Raw genomic sequence first — 19,171 nt, forward strand, 5'->3', positions numbered from 1 at the left:
GTGCTTTTCAATCCTTCGAATTAAACCGAGGTTCCTGGTACATGTACCTGGTTTCTATGACAGGGCAAGCAAGAGACCGCACCAAGTAAGGAAGTGACCGCGTCTAAGCCCAGAACAGAATTGGAATAGAGAACCTCCCTCTCCATACATGTTCCCTTCTTTTTCTCTTCAGACACTTCCTCTTCTCACTGGCATTCATGTTCCCTTCAAGTCGTGACATCTTTTGCTCGTCAGGCTGATACATAAAGTGTTACGTTACCACCCCCGTCGCCAACTAACATGGTTTTTCCTTTTTCCTGGCACACAAAACGCATCACTCCCTGTACATACCTTTAACTCCTGACACTCAAACTTTACCATCTCCATCTCAATCTAGCTCGTAGTGCAAATGCCCCATTTTCTTGGACAATCTCTCTTTGATCTTTTTCGTTCAAATAAATGCCCTGAAGGAACTTCAAAAAGCCCTCCCTGGCGGCCAGCATAGGGAATATAAGAGAACATTTCTGTGTCGGTCTTTTCGAATGCAGTTGAAATTTCTTTACACTTACAGATATCCTAGCGTCCCCGCAACAGATTGCACCCAGACGTTGGTCACACCCGATGTTGTCAGCACAACCGGAGGGAAGACAATATGCGTCGTCAGGACGAAGAATGCGGCGAGGAAATATCCAAGACGAATAAATCCCAGGAATGTCCCCGTGATGTTGAGCAGAATACGGTCACACTGTTCAGTCAGGTTTTGTTTGGAGATGTGAGTGTCCGGCACGGTTTTCGTTTTCACTGTCTCCATTATGATATGGTCACCATTTAATTTGGGAGTAGTAGTCTTGATGAAGATCCGTAGTTTAAGAGTTTTATTAGAGGCTAGGTGCGTTTGGCTACCCCGAAGTGTGAGCACGATGTCGTGGCTTCCACTGAAAGGTTTAAACTGCAGGACTGATGGGGAGTTAACTGTTACAACCCTATCACGTATGTCTTACATTCCAGCACCGTATAGATCCGGAGTTGGATCTATGCCAAGGTTGATGATGGATACGAAGACTCGAAGATCGTGCTCACTCGCTATGAGTTTTATCCGTCTTGTAGTATTCCGGCGGCACACACAACACTGTCATATCCAACATACTCAAGTGAAGCAGAGAGGAAGATGCTTAACTATCAACATGTCATCCAGTTAACCCCTGGAACAATTTATCCTAATATAGAATTCTATGTAAGGAACGTGGAATTAAAGTTCGGTTGTGCAATCTTCGTGTCTATATGCATTGTCTATATGCCTTGTGACTTGAGATAGGACTTCCTTGTATGACAAGGCCGACTTCCTCATTATGAACTTTCTTTGGCTAATTAGTCATTGTGCTGTCGAGACATGGTGGTGGTACAGCCGCTGTAGGCCGCCTATACGCAATGTGTGCAAAGATTGATGGCCCTAATTGCAGGGAAGTTCAAATTCGATAAATAATAGTCCGAAATATGATGGCCGTGGGATGAAGCTTCAGGCCTTTGAACCGTCTGTGGTTGTTCCCCATTATTTTAGTGTTTCCATACAGCTAGAAAGACAATGATTTTTCAGTGGGGGGAACACAGAAAATGTGTCAATCTATGATATAATTTAGCGTTCACACTCAAAAAAGTTGCGGCGGGGATCGAAGACCGTCACCATGTATCTGTCTCTTTAGTCACACCCGCGCTGTGGCGACACACTATACGTCTCGTTAGGGAGTTTTTCCCAAATGTAGGCGATGATGACGTACCCATTAACAGGACGTATCATCTATTTTAAAATGCGTTTCCAAAGTGATTGCATGAGGACAACCCATTTGTGTCGTATATCACTGGAAACGCCCGATTCCCCTGATTCTGCAGGATGTTAAATCGGGCATTTTATTTCTTTAAATAAATCATAAGCGTCGCATTTTCTCCTAGCTCTGTTCACCATCCCAAATGGCAATATTGCTAATACAATCACGGAAAACCCCAAATATTATACATTTCTGCCTGAAGAATTCTTACAGTGACAATTCTCCCGTGAAAGACAGTTACTTACGCTACACAAAAATCAAAAAAAAATCGAGGGTCAACCATTGAACTTTTGAGATATGCTGAATTTTGCACAAATCAGCGAAAAACGCACCAATTGGCACTGGACGGCATTTCAACACGGGACCGACGCACATCACAAGTTCAGTGTACACATACGTCGGCAACAACAGTAAAATGCGTAGTTTCTTGTTAACCGCCTATTGAGTAGCACTTTAGGTTTCAGAAACTCTCAAAAACATGACTGTCTTTGCCAAAACAACTGCTAAATCAACACTGGCGTACTGTGAGGACCAAAAAATCAATAATATTTTAGGAACTACGGGTTGGCCGTGCATGAATACAAAAAGTCCCTAATGAGACCTATACATTTCAAATCCCGGCAGAGGTGGAATTCATCAAATATGAAAACAACTAGCATGGCGGCACAAAATCCGGATTTTCATTTTTATCGTTATTAAATCGTGATTTTCGGCTAAATCAAAAGCCTTTTCGTCGTTCTGCAGTGCCAGGCTCATATTGTTTTTATTGGAGATCAGTGTCCTGCCTAAGATGTCGCGTCCACGTCCCGGGGTAAGTGATAATCGCCCTTCTGGCGCTTTATCTTTCCGACAGGTGGCGCAGCGGCTGTACCAGCTGGGAACAAAAACAACCTAAGATGGTCTTCTTACTCTAACAAAAACCTCTTATTCTGATGAAAGAGATGGTGGTTACAACACAAATTACATTTCTGTCAAATCAGGCCGTGACAGTGACACAACACATTATAGCCTACGTCATGGATGACGGTCAGACCAAGTCCAAAAAGAGCTTCGTCGGACTGCCGTGTGCCTCGAATGGCAAATGTTAACAGTATACATATCATATGTCAATATGGTACAATATGTATATCCAAGTTTCCTGTTCGTGTTCAGTATTTACTTGTTGAATTCAACATCATCATTTCTCTCCTTTAGCCATCTCATGGAGCGGAGGGGGAGAACAGGCTTTTTACCAGGTGAGTTAACATAGTTTAGAAACTAACCAGAAGAAGAAGAACCACTGAACCATTCTTGAAGATTGACATGCATTCATTGATTCATGTCAATCTTAGATGTGTTTAATTTCTCACAGTCAGTCATTTGTAATGTTCAGGGCAACATTTGTACAACTTGATTAATGTTGCATTCTCTGTTCCCAGACTCCCAGTTGTTCTTTTTCCAGGTTGTATACCACAAGTAACAGCAGTGGTATGAAACGTGCACTTAGTCTGTGCAATATGTATTTAGTGTCAGAAATGGCATCTGTGAACTCAACTCTAGTAATTTACCGTAAAGTTTCCTCAATTTCAGACCTGACCTGTCAGTAAGTGATATCTTTCTAAAAGATTCACCACTCCCTCGAGTCGAGGACCAGAGTAAAGCAATGCGGAGACAGTCAGCTCTGAGAGTCCAAAGATGTATCCTTTAAATAGTCGATATTGAAATTGACCTGTTCTTTATGTTGAATACCTCCAGATTTGTCGTCAGGTCTCTATCAAACTCAGAAGTTGGACACTTGTTCGACTTCTGTTGATTTTGATTTCAATCAACTTAGAAATGTCTGTTCCTTTGAAAGTGTGCACTGAATAACTTTGGTCATAATGTTGTAAGAGACGGTATCATACAAAATGTATTTCCTTAATCTGTGCCACAGCCATCCAACTTCTCGATGAGGCAGTTGGGTCGACCCCTGGCTCTTCCCTTCGACCTGGGACCCATCGAACACCCTCCAATAGGATGAATGTCTCCACCCCTGGAAAATCCCTGAATTTATCTGGGGTATGTGAAAATCAATCAAAAGCGTTTTATTTCAAACTCTTCTTCTTACATTTTACAATGTTCTTCAACACTCATGTCATTAGTCAAGTTGGCTATTTATGTGAAGAAATTGATTTCCATTGTTTTCATTGATTGGCTTTTTAATTTCCTTGGTTTTGGTTGCAGCTGTCTTATCGATCTGATACCTCAATCCTACCGGGGAAGAGTCTGTTAGCTACACCAGGCAAGAGGAGCTTCATGGCTGACGCATCATGTAGGGACATGTCTGAGTTTGATGCAGCAGGAACAACAAATGTGTTGGTCCTACAGGAGGAGGACCCAGGCTTAGCAGGTGAGTTTGAAACGAGCAGCTATTCTACTGGCATAAGCTATGGCAAATGCCCATACAGCTGCAGATCTTCAAATCATCATAAATTTTTCGGCTTGGTGGTCCAATTTGGATCCTTGCAATGACCTTTTTTGTCCATCCCTGTTGGTTTTATACTTATGGTCCATTTTTCATTTCAGCATCTGCTGGTCTCTATGGTGACTTCATGCAGAGTATGAAGAATTTCTCCTCGCCTCACCAAGTTTTTGATCTCCTCTCAGACTATGAGACGTTATGTTCTGATCAGACGGCCTTACTTACCAAACTGGGCAAGCGGACAGTACCAGGACGAACTAAGTATGTAAACGTTAAACATTGAGGGTGTAATTGGTGTTTCACTGATATGAATGTACATGGCAAATGAATGTATACGGCAAATGAAGAAGTGAAGAAAACTGCCGAGCAAAAAATGAAATGTGCTCTTACTTTCCTACTTACTTGCACGTGCATTATTTCTATTTTCAGATTTTCTCATATCATCAACACAATGAACCATCTCAAGGAAGAGAAGTCTACGTGGGCATTGTTATATTCCTTGTACACAGATAAACATGACATTGAGAGCAGAGGTGATGAGGCTGAGGAGATGATGATTGACAGTGTAGTAAGTTTTTGAGCAGTGTTGTGTATTCTCTCATAATATGAGTGAGCTTTCAATCCATGTTTCCTGATCTGTTGATGGGGGAATTGACGCCCCATTGGACCACGACGGCTTCTGATCATTTCGGTACAATCTGTGGAAACGCCTAGTGCCTTGGCCTTGTTTTTGGAAATATGAACCTGGTCATTACTTTGCCACATCAACATTTTTCATTTCAGGATGAACGCTCTCCGGGAAAGGCAAGGGGGTTTGTCAAAAGTGTTCGGTTGATACGCTCATGAAAATGATGCTAAATTTGTATTCATTGCAGGGTAAATACACAAGTGACAAGCAGATTGTTGAGGCGTTATACAGTCGGGACACAGTAACAAGACAGGCACAGATTGTTGTTGATTGGCTTGAAAAGAAAGCGGAAGAATCATTAGAAAACTTCTACTCACAAGTAGAATTCTTCACAGATAAATCTGGTGCATGGTAAGTTCAAGTGCCTCGCAACAAGGAACTTTAATCGCAGCAACCTCCAGCAGAGGAATGACAAAATGAAGAATGTGGTTTGAAAGCAGTATCCGATTTGTAATATGTAAATTGCAAAGACTTGTCATGTGTTTTCTTCTTACTTTCAGGGAGAACACCCTCCATTACCTCCGGCAGACCCAGGGGGGTGTGCCCTCCTCCACACATCGACAGATAGTGACAGAGATGGATCCCGATGCCCCAGTCAGAGAGAACAAACCTCTTGCAGACCTCGATCGAGAAGATGAAGACCGCCTGTTTAAATACCTGTTTGCCTTTTGGAGGGCTGGACAGTTGGATGAGGTAGGAAATAATAGGTTCTATACAGGCAGGTATTTTTGCGTCAGGACGTTGAACAGAGCGCACCCTTGAAGGATGTTGTAAGGTGTCCTCTCCACACTCGCAGCGCTTCCCATTCCAATTCATTGCAGGTGCTTAAGCGATTGCCCATGTCCTGTGGAATATCGTAGGCGGAGTATCTTACCTTCATGCCTGTCCAGGTTTCAAAGTGATACTTGGACCTGTTAGTGATGCTTGGACCTGCCTGTTAATGCTTTTTCCTCTAGGCTTAACTGTTTTGATATAGAATTGGCATGCTATTTCAGGCGCAGAAGCTCTGTACCAGATGTGGTCTGGCCTGGCAGGCTGCCGCCCTGGAAGGCTGGCGGCTGTATCACGACCCCAACTATGATGGCTATGGTGCTGACGGTGAAGTCCAGCCTGTCGAGGGCAACCCTTACAGAGATGTGTGGAGGAAGATATGCTGGGGTATGGCAGAAGAGGTATGAATTTATGGCTGAAATCGGAGGCCTTCTTGTTATTGTACCCTTTGAGCTTGTATGTATGATAAGTTACCAATCTGAAGGTGTAAAAGCATTGTTTAGTTGACTTCTCTTGTGAAGATTTGGAATTATACAGGTATTATACAGATATGGAGGTGTTAAATTAACATTGCTAACTTTAGTCTGTAACATTTCTGGTGTATATCTAAGTAGTGTAAGATATTCTTGTGGCTTGGTGTTTTGCTATAAGGTGTGTAACAGAAAAAACCCTTGAACATGCTGATTATTGTGTTATTATGTATTGCAGGAGAAGTTTCATCCAGAGGAACGAGCCATGTACGCCAGTTTTTGTGGCCACCTCCGTCAACTTTTAAAGTCATGCAAGTCTTGGGAAGATTATGTGTGGGCTTACTTCAAAGTGCTTATAGATATCAGGGTCGATCGGGAAATCCGGTTGAATACAACAGTTAGCCGGACGCTGGAGACATTGCCAGATACTTACATGGATCAGGTGTAAGTTTTTTCTGTTGGTGTTTCCAATCAAAAGAGATTTTTTTGGCAAAATTATTATTTTTGCAAGTCAAGGTTATTTGCAAAATCCACAAAAATGAAAAAACCCATGAAAATTCAGGAGTTTTTGTTAAATGTGGATCCTTATTTCCTATTTCAGGTCAGATTTCAGTGCCGTTTTCAAAGAAATCGAGGCATCACACAATGAGGTTGTAAGAAAACAGTCTCAGGACTCCTACCATTCGATCCAAAAACTGGTCATCCTGGGCGAGATGGACGAGTTGATGGAATATATGTATCTGCTGTGTAAGAGTCCACACTCATCGCCTCCACCTCACCTTGTCAGGTTCATGGCCCACATTGTCCTTTTCCTCAGAATGGTTGGATATGACTCAAAGGTAATTAATTCACCCGTATATGAGGAGTTTTTAGTCACCAATCATATTATAAAACAAAGCAGTTTCAACCATGTGATGCATGTTGTCAGTTTGGACTCTCAGTTGATCACATACCAAGTGCTGGGCAGAGTTAGAGATAGAATAAAATAGTGTTGACTATTTGTATCTGCTACAAACCTGAGGACTTGTGCAGCCAATATCGAATGCTAAACAAAGTTTGAAAATAGAAGATGGAAACATTGCTGTAATACGTGTACCAACAAAAAGAACATGTCATGTTTTATAAGTTCAACTTTTGTTTTGTTTTCATTCGCAGGAGGAGTACGCTGTGACTATCCTGGAGGTCTATGTACAGCACCTGATCAATGAAGAGTATGACTCTCTTATAGCAACCTACGTATCCACACTGCCATATTCTGCTCAGATTGTTTGGTATGCAAAGTACTTGGAAGGTGAGGATTGTGTTTTCTGATTTCTGCAATGAAGAACTAGATACATGTAGCTGAGGTTTTCATCGCCATTTCCAACTTGACCCTGGAGTCCACATTGTCCCCCTTACCCAGGCCCTTCTCCTACAGTTATCAACACTTAAAAGCAATTTGATTGCAAATCTTCACTATGAGATCCCTTTAAAATTGAAATTTTGAAATACTTCACTGTATGTCCTTGGTTGTCTACTCAAGACCACTCAGATAGGACTCAAATTATGTGATCAGCATATTTGGTCTACCCAGCAGTCTAGATTTGGCAACCATAGACAGCAAGCTCAGTATTGATTCCCAAACCCATGATCTTCACCTGTTTGAAATGGATCCAATTCCAGGTATACAGGACAAAGAAAAGCGCCAAGCGGCTCTCCAGATGGCTGAAGATGCTGACCTGGACATTGCCACGATTACGAAGACTGTGGTCGAGAACATTCGAAATAAAGGCCCTGTTCAGTTCACTACTGATAACAAGACCGAGTTGGAAGCTTCTACCTCAGAGGTTGGTCATCTTTCTTGCAAGTTTCATCAGTAGCTCTGTCGGAGTGATTTAGGATCATTGTTTTACCCAGGTAGACTACCTTAAGAATCTTGCATACAAGTGATTATTTGTCACTGCAACCCGCTATCATGTTCGCATGTGTATTTCACCATTGTCACCTGTAAATTGCTATCTGTCTTTGTAGGAAGACCGTGTTAAAATCGAAGCAATTGACTGGCTTGTCTTTGACCCGTCTCAGCGAGCTGAGGCACTACGGCAGGCCAATGCGGTCATGAGAGGGTTCCTTGCCCTGAAGAAGCATGCTGCCGCCAGGGAGGTGTTTAACAAGATTCCTCCAGGCTCCATCGAGGTGATCACGCGTAACTGGCAGATGCAAACGGGGACTGCTGAACTGCCAGCTGAGGATGAGAATGCCATCAGGGAATATCTATGCATTCAAGCATTCTTGGTAAGTTAGGAATATCGGGAGGAAATCAGCAGAATAGATTCCTTCAATATCTAGTAGAAGTCTTACAAATCACTTACGTTTGGTTAACTGCATGGCAGAGGATGCAGAAAGGACCATTAGCTCTCATAATAACACTGGTTTCATCATATGAATGTTATATGAATAGCCAATAATACTGGCAGACGGCTTGGATTCTGTTCTAGAGGAACTGAAGAACCGTAGATGTACTCATCAGCCAAAAGTAAATCTATGGTGTTTATGTTAAGATTCCATTTGACAATTTCAGGATGCCAATGATTCTTTCAATGACTGGTTCGCCCATTACCACAATACTAAGCCCAGCAAGCCAGACGTCCCAAATGGTGCAAACTTCACAGAGATGATCGCTTATGAACACAAAGTGAAACAATACGAAGCTGAGCTGGACAGATGGAACAACGCAGTGGATGGTTATACAAAGATGGCAGTCGATAGGATTTATAATGTGCTCCTATTTGTTGATGGCGGATGGATGGTCGACGTTCGTAAACTCGACAAGGTGAGTTTCTTGATAGTTGACATTGGCTTGCTTCAATGGACGGTGACTTTGTCTCTCTACAAGTTTCGATACAATATCCCAACTCCCAAACATGAAAACTTTCTCGCCCTTACAGGAAACCCAAGCTGATCTCACTCGCCTCCACCATCTAAGCCTGCTGCGACAGCTGTGTATCCCACCACTAGTGTTCCTGCTGGTCACCGTCCTCCACACCACTGGACAGTACAGAGAGGTACTTGAGGTTGCCAACATCCTGTCCTCTGAGCAACACAAGTTATATTTGGTAAGTTGGGACAAGAGTCGGTGAGTGGCTCCCTTGTTGCCCTATCATTCCTACAAAAGTACATGTAGCTGTCAGTTCCATGACATGTTTACCAACCATTCGAATTTGTTGAAAACCTAACTATTCCACAGCCAACATGGGATCTCGGGGGAAAGTCTAGCTGTGCAGCACATATACATGTGCATGTACATGTCGTGAAGAAAGAAATTCAGGTCTGTATCCGTGCCGCTTTTACTCAACAGCTGTCTCTTCTCCTCTTCAGACGTTTCGCCAGGATGAAATACGTAAATTCCTTGGAATGTGTACGGAAGCTTCAAGACAACTTTTGGACCAGAACTGCGACCCAATGGGATATAAGTATTGAGATTCGTTAGTGAAAGATGTGAAAAGATAATATGCTGGATGGTACAAGATGGCCCTGTGCGCTCAAAAAGACAGAACTGGCACCTTTGACCTAGTGGGGCACAAAAATTAACATTTCACTGTGAAGGACAAGACAATATTATAGGATATGCTGAATGTGGTACCTGACTGGTCTGCGCTGTTGTCTATGTTGTTTTGTGAGATAGAAAAAAGTGAATGTTCGTTGGTGTGACACAGGTTCTATTCCAGGAGCCTGTTTTGTTGGTGGAATATTTCACAGTGGTCTGATTACATTGGACAATCGGGTTAAGACCAGGAAATAATGACTTACGTCTATGATTGGTGTTGTGCTCCATAGGTCAACAAACACTTTTGTAAGCTCTTTTGAATAAAAGTACATAAAGAAACATGTTGTTTAGTTCTATTTCATTGTATCAAGCAGATGATATGTTTCAAGCAAATATCTCTTTTGGCAATACTGCCAAGGTTTAAATGTTCTTTATTGTGGGTGTTGCAGGCTGTGCTGATATCTGAAGTGTTACCTGTCGTCTTTAAGCTGTGCTATGTCCTCATAATTGTGAGTCGGGCTGTGCTGTCTTTGGATGTCTCTTAGGTTGTGCTAATGTCCTTCATTCGGACGAGGCTGTCTTTGTTCATGTCGACCAATCTACGAGCCCACCAAAGACAAATGGAAAGTGACCTGAACCTCCAATCCATGTGTGTGGCCTATGCTCTTGTAGGACATGTGATGCTGTTGTCTAGCAACTCTGATTAGGTCTCCGCTTTGGCAGGTCAAGTATCCAGATGTTTCAAGTGTGGCCATCCCTGAGTTGTGCCTATGTCCTTATATTATGGCGAGAGAGGCAGTGGAGGTGACTATCCAATATCTCAAGTGTTGCTATCTAAGTTGCTTGACTTCCTTGCTAAATCTGCTATTCCGTAGCCAGGTAGGCTGCACTTGTGTCCAGATATCGGTAATTCAACGATTGTATATGTCGTGGCTGTACTATCTTCTTATGGTGATTGGTATTATTAGACACTTTCACTAGCATAATGTCTTGAATGTCTCCCTGTAGAGACCATGTCACAACCAATCTGATGAAAGTAGCTGCTACAATGTCCAATATTCGAATAGTAGTTATTAGCCGTCTTCACTCGTCCTAGACACTGTCACAACCAAGCTGATGACGCAGTCTGTTACAATTCTGAATCCAAGATCGTTTTCGTTAGGCCCTCGTGCCTGTGGTATACAAGAGTCGGCCAAGTACGCTGTACCTGTGTTCACAATAATGTATGGTTTAGCTAATATGTAAAGAGCAAGCTCTAGTGAACTCACACAACTGTTTGACATGGGGGAGCCCCCCAAACCCCCGTCCTTCTGACATATTTACCCAGTACATTGGGGGATGAGTCCCCCAAACCCCCTCCCCCGTTCTCTGAAAGTGACAGGTTTTAGTCAGTAAATTGGGGGGAAGGCCCCCCCCATTGGACTCTAAAAATAGAATTCCTTGGAGACGCTGAACAATAAGGCCCCATCCGCCCCGGTAGCTGTCTCATATCTGCTGACAGAAGCAGCTGTTTGTGGTGAAATAATAATTGAATGTATGTCATGACACCCAGGAGCTTTTTCTCATTTCTGAAACAGTTGCATGGTTGGAATGAATTTCCAAATCAGTCCGTCAAATCTCTATGCAATGAAAATTGAAATGTCACAACTGTCTCCACCGACGTTGTCCTGTATGTCCTAGGTCGCGTTAGGGAGTTTTTTTCTCCAAATGTACGTGATGATGACGTGCCCCATTAACAGGACATAACATCTATTTTAAAATGCGTTTCCAAAATGAATGCATGAGGACAACCCATTTGTGTCGTATATCACTGGAAACGCCCGATTCCCCTGATTCTGCAGGATGTTAAATCGGGTATTTTATTTCTTTAAATAAATCATTATGGAGTCATCTAGTGAGGTGGTAGAATGGAAAAGAGAAAATACTTTACATGAATGGGGGATTTTGATCAAAGAGTGGAGGCCATTTTTTGCGTGTTACATGTATATGTGTTATGCAATATCAGTTGATCTGCGCCATCGAGCGATAGCGCTGCGCTTTCTACGGATCGGTAACTAGCGCGGGCATCGATAGATAGCGCAAGCATCGATCGATGGCGCGAGCCTTCTCCAGGCATAGGCCCCTGAATGCTAATTAGCGGGATTATCGGGCTAAACAATGGGATTAGCTAGGAAATAATATATAGGGAGTTAAAAAACTTGAACTTGAATTAAAAATGTTTTGCCATGTGTGAATACTACTGGTTATAAATTTCAACAATCATGTTACGTCACGTAGACTCGTTTGAAAATACCACAAAAGCCAAGTTTCCGCGAAGTTATGTCACTTGTTGTCTGACTCCTGTTCATCCGACCGTAACCTAAGTATATGACCAATCAGCTTTAAATCGTGAGCATTTTCGTGTATGGGTCAATGAATTTGATTGAAAATCACAATTTGAAGTGAGTGGTTTGGTAACCTCTCTGACGTAACCTCCTCAATACGAGCCGTTGAATTTGGCTGTGCTCCTGGTATGACACACCGGTTTTGGGAACACAAGCGTTCAGTTGTGTCGACGCCAAGTCGAAGCACTGGTTCAATATTGGTGAGTTCAGCCTGATTTCTCCACAACTTTTTCTCCCCAAATTTTGCGACTATTGTCTGATACAATGTACAATCTTATCTTATCTTTTCATTTTCATTTCTTGCAGACGCCAGACACGTTGTCCTGTCTGGCACACCCAATGCTGCCCAACCGGTTTATCACAAGATACTACGTGAACACCACGTGGTGAGTTATTTTTCTCTATCGAAACTTCCTTTATTGCACATACATGTGTTCTTTTGAAACTTCTCATCTCTGCAGCAGTGGCGGATCCAGAAATTTGGGAAAGAAGCGGGGGTGGGGGGGGGGGCGCTGCCCCACCATTGAGAACTGATGATAGAGCCGAAGGTGCAATCCTGAAAATGAGGGGGAGGGTTCTTGAGGAGAGGTGCCCTAAAATATCAAAGAGTGATGACTCGTGCGGGACGCCCCTAAATCCGCCACTGCTGTTCTGAATAATTCCACACTCGGCTCAGCTGACCTTTGAAAGGAGGACACTGTTAGCCCATACCCTATCTATGGTACTATATCGTTCTGGCAGCAAGAAAATGAGACGATCGGTCATGTCTGCCATGTTTTATGACGTCACACGCCACGTGCTTGGTGCAATGTGTCACGTGCTCATAACACATTCTATCTCTGAACCAATCAGCCCTTGATACTGTGACATGTGATATGTATGATGAGGACCTTGACCGGATCAGAAAGATAAGGCATACAATCGAAGTAGTTCAGAGACATTTACATGAAGACATGACAGAAATTACCAATCGTCTCATTTCACCTCTGTGCTGCCAACTTCAGAGCTTTGATAAACCCTGCCAGTTGTTCCCAGGCCTGTGTTATGAAATGACCATGGTTTAGTGATATGCCTACCCCCTCTTGTATTCAGTGGTATTAAATGGACAACTGTGGCATGAGATATGGTGGTTTTTCCTACAAAAATGGCTTCCAGTAGAACCGTGACTTCTCAGTCCAAACAGGAAAATTGAAATACATCATTGAACTGCAATAAACAGTGCACAAAAACTGGGTGTAACCCGAGGCCTGCCTGAATTTCACGGCTCATGTCCAAAACTGCCTCGCACACTGGCGAAAATCGTTATTTGAGATAAGTGGCGGCGCATGGTGACAAGCAGAGGTATTATCCTCCTGGCCAGGTAAATCCCACGCCCAGGTTGTCCCTTTAAAGCTGACATGCATGCATAAAAACCCTAACGGCAAAATTAGAAAAGAAAGGATGAAGTGGCGAGGGTTCCGAGTTCGAACCCGCTCGAGGAATATTTTTTCTTTTTTTCTTTCTCTGTGACCTGTCTCGTCAATGAACTTGTGTTTGTGCAGTCAAGTGAGACCTGTCGCTGGTCGTCTATCATGTTTCAAGTGCAGTTGTCGTTTCTTGGTCGGGCATTTGTGTTTTCTAACTTGGTCGTTTGGGGTTTTTATGCATGCATGTCACCTTTAAGTATGTTTTGGCGTGGTCACGAAGATGATATTATGTGAATTATGACACCAATGCATTGGCCCTGCGGTCACGTGGTGGCTTTCAATGATATCCTTGTGCCGTCGTAGGAGGCTGCTGAAAGTCGCAGCAAAGCAGCAGCCAACAAAAGACTTAGGCTACTTAAAATTTCTTTCGGGAGCAGTAATAATCTGGTCACCATTGAGTTTTACCTATAGCTCTTATAAAGATGGTGTGGGAAGATAAATTTCGGCCATTTTGTTACCATTTTAATATCTTAACTGTATGCGCCTGCTTAATCGCCCGCCCGCGAATTTTTTCCTGAATCTTTCGGGCAGTACAGTGTACATTTGTACACAGGTTCTCAGCCAATCAGAATCCGATAAATCTGTGTCGTCATCGAGGCGTCATCATGAAACTTAGAAGTAAGCTTGTATTGTTTTGTGCTTGTTAATCAAATTTGAGGCATACAGTATAAAAATATACTGGAGGAAGACCATACACACGAGGCAGTATCGAAAGACAAGTCTCATTGCAGAGAAACATATTCCTACTGGAGGAAGACCATTCACATGAGACAAGTCTCATTGTATATTCATCAATATGATATCTGAAGGACTATCCCTTGGATCTTGGAGATGGGCTATTGTTATTGTCCTTTCTGTAGGTATGTTGCAGGCAGCAGAAATAACACAAATATCTAAAATCTAAATAACAAGGGAAAAGAAAGGCGTTATAAAAATAAAATCTAAAGTGTAAAAAAGAAAAAGAAAAATGTTGTCCACAACCGGATTCGAACTCGCGACCTTTGGATCGAACATCGTATTCTGCCAGTTTGACGAGCGCTCTGCCAACTGCTCTAAAGTTTCTAAGACTTCTGACGTCATGTATTTGTCGAAATCTGATTGGCTGAAAGTCCCTGTACAAATGTACACTATAGTGCCCAAAAGATTCAGGAAAAAAAATTCGCTACCCGCCCTTTCAGATAGACAGTTAGCCCATCTATCACTTCGATCTATCTAGCTGTCATGGCCAATACTTTTTCTTTCAGAATCCCCGACGTCCTTTGAACTTTCAAGAAATGGTTGGGTTTGGTCAAGGGACTGGTATTGGATCTGATATATTATCATTGTTGTCACACCTTTTCGCTAAATATGAGGTCTTGAAAATGCTTGGTATTGCTCCTTGTGAGGTGTTACCCAACGTTAATGACGCCTGTCTGTATAAGTGGTACATACTTGACACCTATGGCGAAGGATGAGCCAGTTATTTTCGAGTTTGTACTTTGGGTGCATCTCGTTCCTCGGGTTGCATTGCGCCCGCGACCCCATAGGAGTTCCTGGTCTTGTCTCTTCGCCCCCAACCCCGATAAACTCTATGTGCCGTGAACGAATGCTCATCAGGTCGACAGTTATTTGACGACGTAAATCCATCCATATTAACTGGCGCTGCGGCTGCGCTCAATAGACTTCGTTGGGGAGTCTGAGCCTGATAGGGTGTACCAGTCCAGCCGGTTATGTACGGTTGGTATGCTCTATGATATGGATCTCCATCCACCTGTCAGCTAGGGGCAGACCCCAGTGTCTCAACCCTGGGTCTCAGAGGCGGTAACTTCTAGTCAGGCAGCGCGCTATGTCTGGTTAGGCGACATGGGTTACCAGGAGCATCCACAGCCAAAATGGTTTGCACATGGAGGTCATCGCGACCGACTTGTGAGGGGGAAGAAGTGATGTCCATGGCGGTTTCAAATTGATCTGACGACCCCCGCGTCTTCTGGACACGGAGGGGTTCATGTGGCCAAATCCTGTCAGCTAAATCCTATCGTTAGCATCGTTCGCGGTACATGGAAACCAAGGGCATGGAACCCTTTTTTGTCTTGGTTTAATTTCTCTGAGGATTTCAATGATGATATATATATTTAGATCCACAGGTATAGTCGGTACATGTGGCGACTCGCCACATGAGCATTTTAATAGTTTTTTTCGAGCATTGTAAAAAGTTATGAGAATAAATTTCCCCTTTGGACGTGTTTTTTTTACCAGAATGACAATCAAAAAGTTTGTCACTGGAGAGTTTCCCCATCCCCCACCCCAGCCCTAGAATAATATACAGACTAAATAGTATCTTTGGACTGTACTGGTAATATAGGTCAGTCACGAAAAATAAAATATATATTGGACTGTACTGGTAATATAGGTCAGTCACGAAGAATAGAATGATATTGGACTGTACTGGTAATAGAGGTCAGTCACGAAGAATAGACTATATATTGGACTGTACTGGTAATATAGGTCAGTCACGAAAAAATGAAATATGTATTGGACTGTACTGGTAATATAGGTCAGTCACGAAGAATAGAATGATATTGGACTGTACTGGTAATAGAGGTCAGTCAAAAAAAAGAAATATATATTGGACTGTACTGGTAATATAGGTCAGTCACGAAAATATCTGAAAGTCTGTGCCCCATTGTTGACGAATATAATATCGTGAGGACTTTATCAATAGTCACGGTCCCTGGCCCCTCCCACATAAAAATCATTAGCAAGGTCACTGCAGGCAATAGCTTCAGTATTGTTATTGTATAAACATGTCTTAAACATTATAAACGGCCCTATTTGTGGGGTTACATTGGGTTCTTGCTGGGGTAATGGTGTCCATGTCCGATTCTGCGTTTAGTGGACTTGTAAATCAGTCCAGCAGTGACATTGCGTTTTGTGGACATGTAAGTCTGTCCCGCAGTACCATATTTCACCCCAGCAATTACCAATAAGACCTGCACGTGACCTTAAAGTAAATAGCTATGCAAGTGTGGTTGAGACAAAACGCGATGTATGCATTGGAAGAAGGAAATCTGCGAAGAGTAGCTGGAACTGTCTGTCCAGCTCTCGTTTATGAACCAATGGGCGATTTGAAAGACGTCTCCTGAACAGATCGCCCATTGTTAACTGAAGCAGCATTCGAATTGTCTCCAATTTTTTCAGGTGGATTGCGCCATCTCCTGTGATTTCGCTGTCCCGTCCCAAGAATCGAGCCAACGCGATCGAGTCCACTTTTGAGAGATAAATATTCAGGATGCCAAATTTGTGGAACACAATTGAGGTAAATGAGATAAGCATGGCTACAGTTGATGAAATGAGGCTTTAGGTCCGTCATCATGTGACTGATATTGGGACAAACCCGAGGCAGGTTTACCACCATTGCCTCACAATTCAATTTAATTTATTCATCTTATTAGTGCCATGATTTAAAAAAAAACGTCATGAAAAATGATCAAATACTTCAATTTCTTAAATTGTATATTTCAATGTTTCTTGGTATATAAATCTTCCCTTTCTATTCCAGACCATGTCAAGAGCCATGATCAGGGAACAGCAGTTCCCAACGGAATTGACCCTTTTTCTTGTTGTAATTCATGCTGTTGGCTCAGAATGGGTTGACACTCGCCTGTTTTCGACCCTGAAAATTAAACAGCAAACATTGTTACTCTTTGTTAAAAGTGAACCTTGCAAAATGTGTGCTTATTCCTGAAATCAATAGCACTTCATGTATGTACTCGCTGATCCAGAATATTGCTATTTCTTGTTCCGTTTTCAATGTGGCAATCCATTTACCGTATATCTGAGCTATTTCACACCACAAGAAGTGCAACATTACAACAATGGAGCTATTTCTTGATCACAGGAAAAATGTGTTTCTACATTGTTTTACTCAAATGATGCATGGATGAGCCTTATTGACATAATTGTTTTCAAGAGGAATTGGTTGTAGGTTTTCTTTCTTTTTTCTTAAGGCAGGCCTAATTTAACAAAAGGCCTATATTTTAGGTAGGATATTATTTATACTATAGGCCCATATCAGTTTTGAGAGCAATTTCCTCTTGAAGACATTAAATGTCAGTCGAGTCTCTGCACCATTTTGATTGGGCGGTTTTGGGCTAAAATACAGTACAAGAGAATGCTCCATTGGTGTTAACAGGATATGTCATTGTTTTGGTCAGCGATCAGTTCTTGCCACCTTGAAAGCGGTCACGGTTACTTATGACTTGTACATTGTTCAATTGTTATTATGCTATTATCATTTGCCCCCCCCCCCCCCCCCATCCTTATCGACACTCACAGTGCACCACCCTCCATCCCGCACTGACCCAACATCTGATCCCTTGACACGCTTGCTCAAGCGGCTCAAGCGGCGTCAGCAGTATCAACGTTGTGTTATTGTATTCCAAGTTTTGCATTATTTATATGTATGTACTTGCCAAATAAATGTTGTCATATCATAACCTTCGTCTCTTGTCCTTCGGTCAATGAGTGTGCTGATCACTCCTTTTTTCTGATTCCGCACGCCGGCCACTAATTCTAAGTTTTGTAGTACATGCATATGTAGCCTATATATTATATACTTGCCCAATAAAAGTTGCATATCATCAGGCTTTGTCTCTTGTCCTTCGGTCTCTCAGCGTGGGGGACACTCTCGAAAAGTTAGATTTATGCACTTACCAAACGACACCAAATGCACCTTCCTCATCAAAATACCTCACGCCTGCGGACAGGGACGAAATAGCCCAGAGTCTGTAACTTAATTTGCATCCCGTTTCAATCCCGAATAACACATCATCAGCCTTTGTCTCTTGTCCTTCGGTCTCTCAGCGTGGGGGACACTCTCGAAAAGTGAGATTATTAAAAATAACTGGCGCTCAATGTGTGTATCTATGTGTCCCTGGAGTTCGAATGATGTGACATTACAGAGCGTCCGATTTAGTCTTTTAGAGAGACGCGAATTATTCCAGGACATTCAAACTTGTGTTGTATCCTATCCTTCGATGTATATATTATGGTTATGCCTACCGAGGTGCTAAAAGCCCTGTCTCTTTAGTATTGGATGAGAGAGACATCCTGCAGACAGTCCGCTGTACGCTCTTGAGAGAGACACTGACACCCCATCTCTGCCCAGAGTAACCCGTGCTTAGAGTAACTGGTAAACCGCAATCGTCTGTTGAAGACGAAGCATTGCTGGTGTTTATTCATATCATCTCCTCAAACACTACTGGATTAGGCCTACTTCTTGGGTGGTACCTGATACGAGACAACTAACTGAGTTATAGCTAACATGAAGTGCTGTTTGATAAGGGCACATGAGCTGTGTCCCTTTAGTTCGAGGGATGTGACACCTCACAGTGTCCAATGCAGCTCCTTGACTTGAGACAAAAAGACACCAATACATTCACAAAACTTTCAAACTGCTGTGAGCGTCCCTACAGCAGTATGGGCAGTGAAGCGGACAACCCTGTTCCTCCAGTGTTAGTCTTGGGGGTAACTGATACGAGACAACTGATTTGGCATTACCTGGTATGGGCAACTCGTCTCGCGAGGGTGCAGATCGTGTGTCCCTTGTACTTCGAAGGATGTGACATACGACAGAGTGTCCAATG

The 19,171-nt window shown here is 42.7% G+C and overlaps 1 protein-coding gene and 1 long non-coding RNA gene across 2 annotated transcripts; both read left to right on the forward strand.

The window, feature by feature from the left end:
- Positions 1–2,454: 2,454 nt before the first annotated feature.
- Positions 2,455–10,028, forward strand: LOC135489032 (nuclear pore complex protein Nup107-like). Its single transcript, XM_064774108.1, has 18 exons — positions 2,455–2,613; positions 2,997–3,037; positions 3,372–3,478; positions 3,715–3,839; positions 4,005–4,170; positions 4,347–4,503; positions 4,672–4,810; positions 5,118–5,281; positions 5,431–5,623; positions 5,926–6,102; positions 6,410–6,615; positions 6,773–7,010; positions 7,327–7,462; positions 7,834–7,997; positions 8,182–8,445; positions 8,732–8,983; positions 9,099–9,266; positions 9,529–10,028. The coding sequence occupies exons 1-18, from the start codon at positions 2,593–2,595 to the stop codon at positions 9,628–9,630; spliced, it is 2,820 nt and encodes a 939-aa protein (XP_064630178.1). The 5' UTR covers positions 2,455–2,592; the 3' UTR covers positions 9,631–10,028.
- Positions 10,029–12,203: 2,175 nt separating this feature from the next.
- LOC135489289 (uncharacterized) lies at positions 12,204–18,036 on the forward strand. The gene is made up of 4 exons (XR_010447129.1): positions 12,204–12,281; positions 12,388–12,467; positions 14,792–16,842; positions 17,086–18,036. It is a non-coding gene; the product is annotated as an uncharacterized LOC135489289 (long non-coding RNA).
- The last annotated feature ends 1,135 nt before the right edge of the window (positions 18,037–19,171 follow it).

Source organism: Lineus longissimus, chromosome 6 (assembly GCF_910592395.1).
Source record: "Lineus longissimus chromosome 6, tnLinLong1.2, whole genome shotgun sequence".
Classification (NCBI taxonomy): domain Eukaryota; kingdom Metazoa; phylum Nemertea; class Pilidiophora; order Heteronemertea; family Lineidae; genus Lineus; species Lineus longissimus.

Excerpts from the sequence above, each read along its gene's own strand:
- LOC135489032 (XM_064774108.1), top strand. The coding sequence starts at position 2,593 with ATGTCGCGTCCACGTCCCGGG. Across the intron at positions 7,011-7,326 it reads TGGTTGGATATGACTCAAAG|GAGGAGTACGCTGTGACTAT; the intron begins GTAATTAATTCA and ends TTTCATTCGCAG. Across the intron at positions 8,446-8,731 it reads TATGCATTCAAGCATTCTTG|GATGCCAATGATTCTTTCAA; the intron begins GTAAGTTAGGAA and ends TGACAATTTCAG.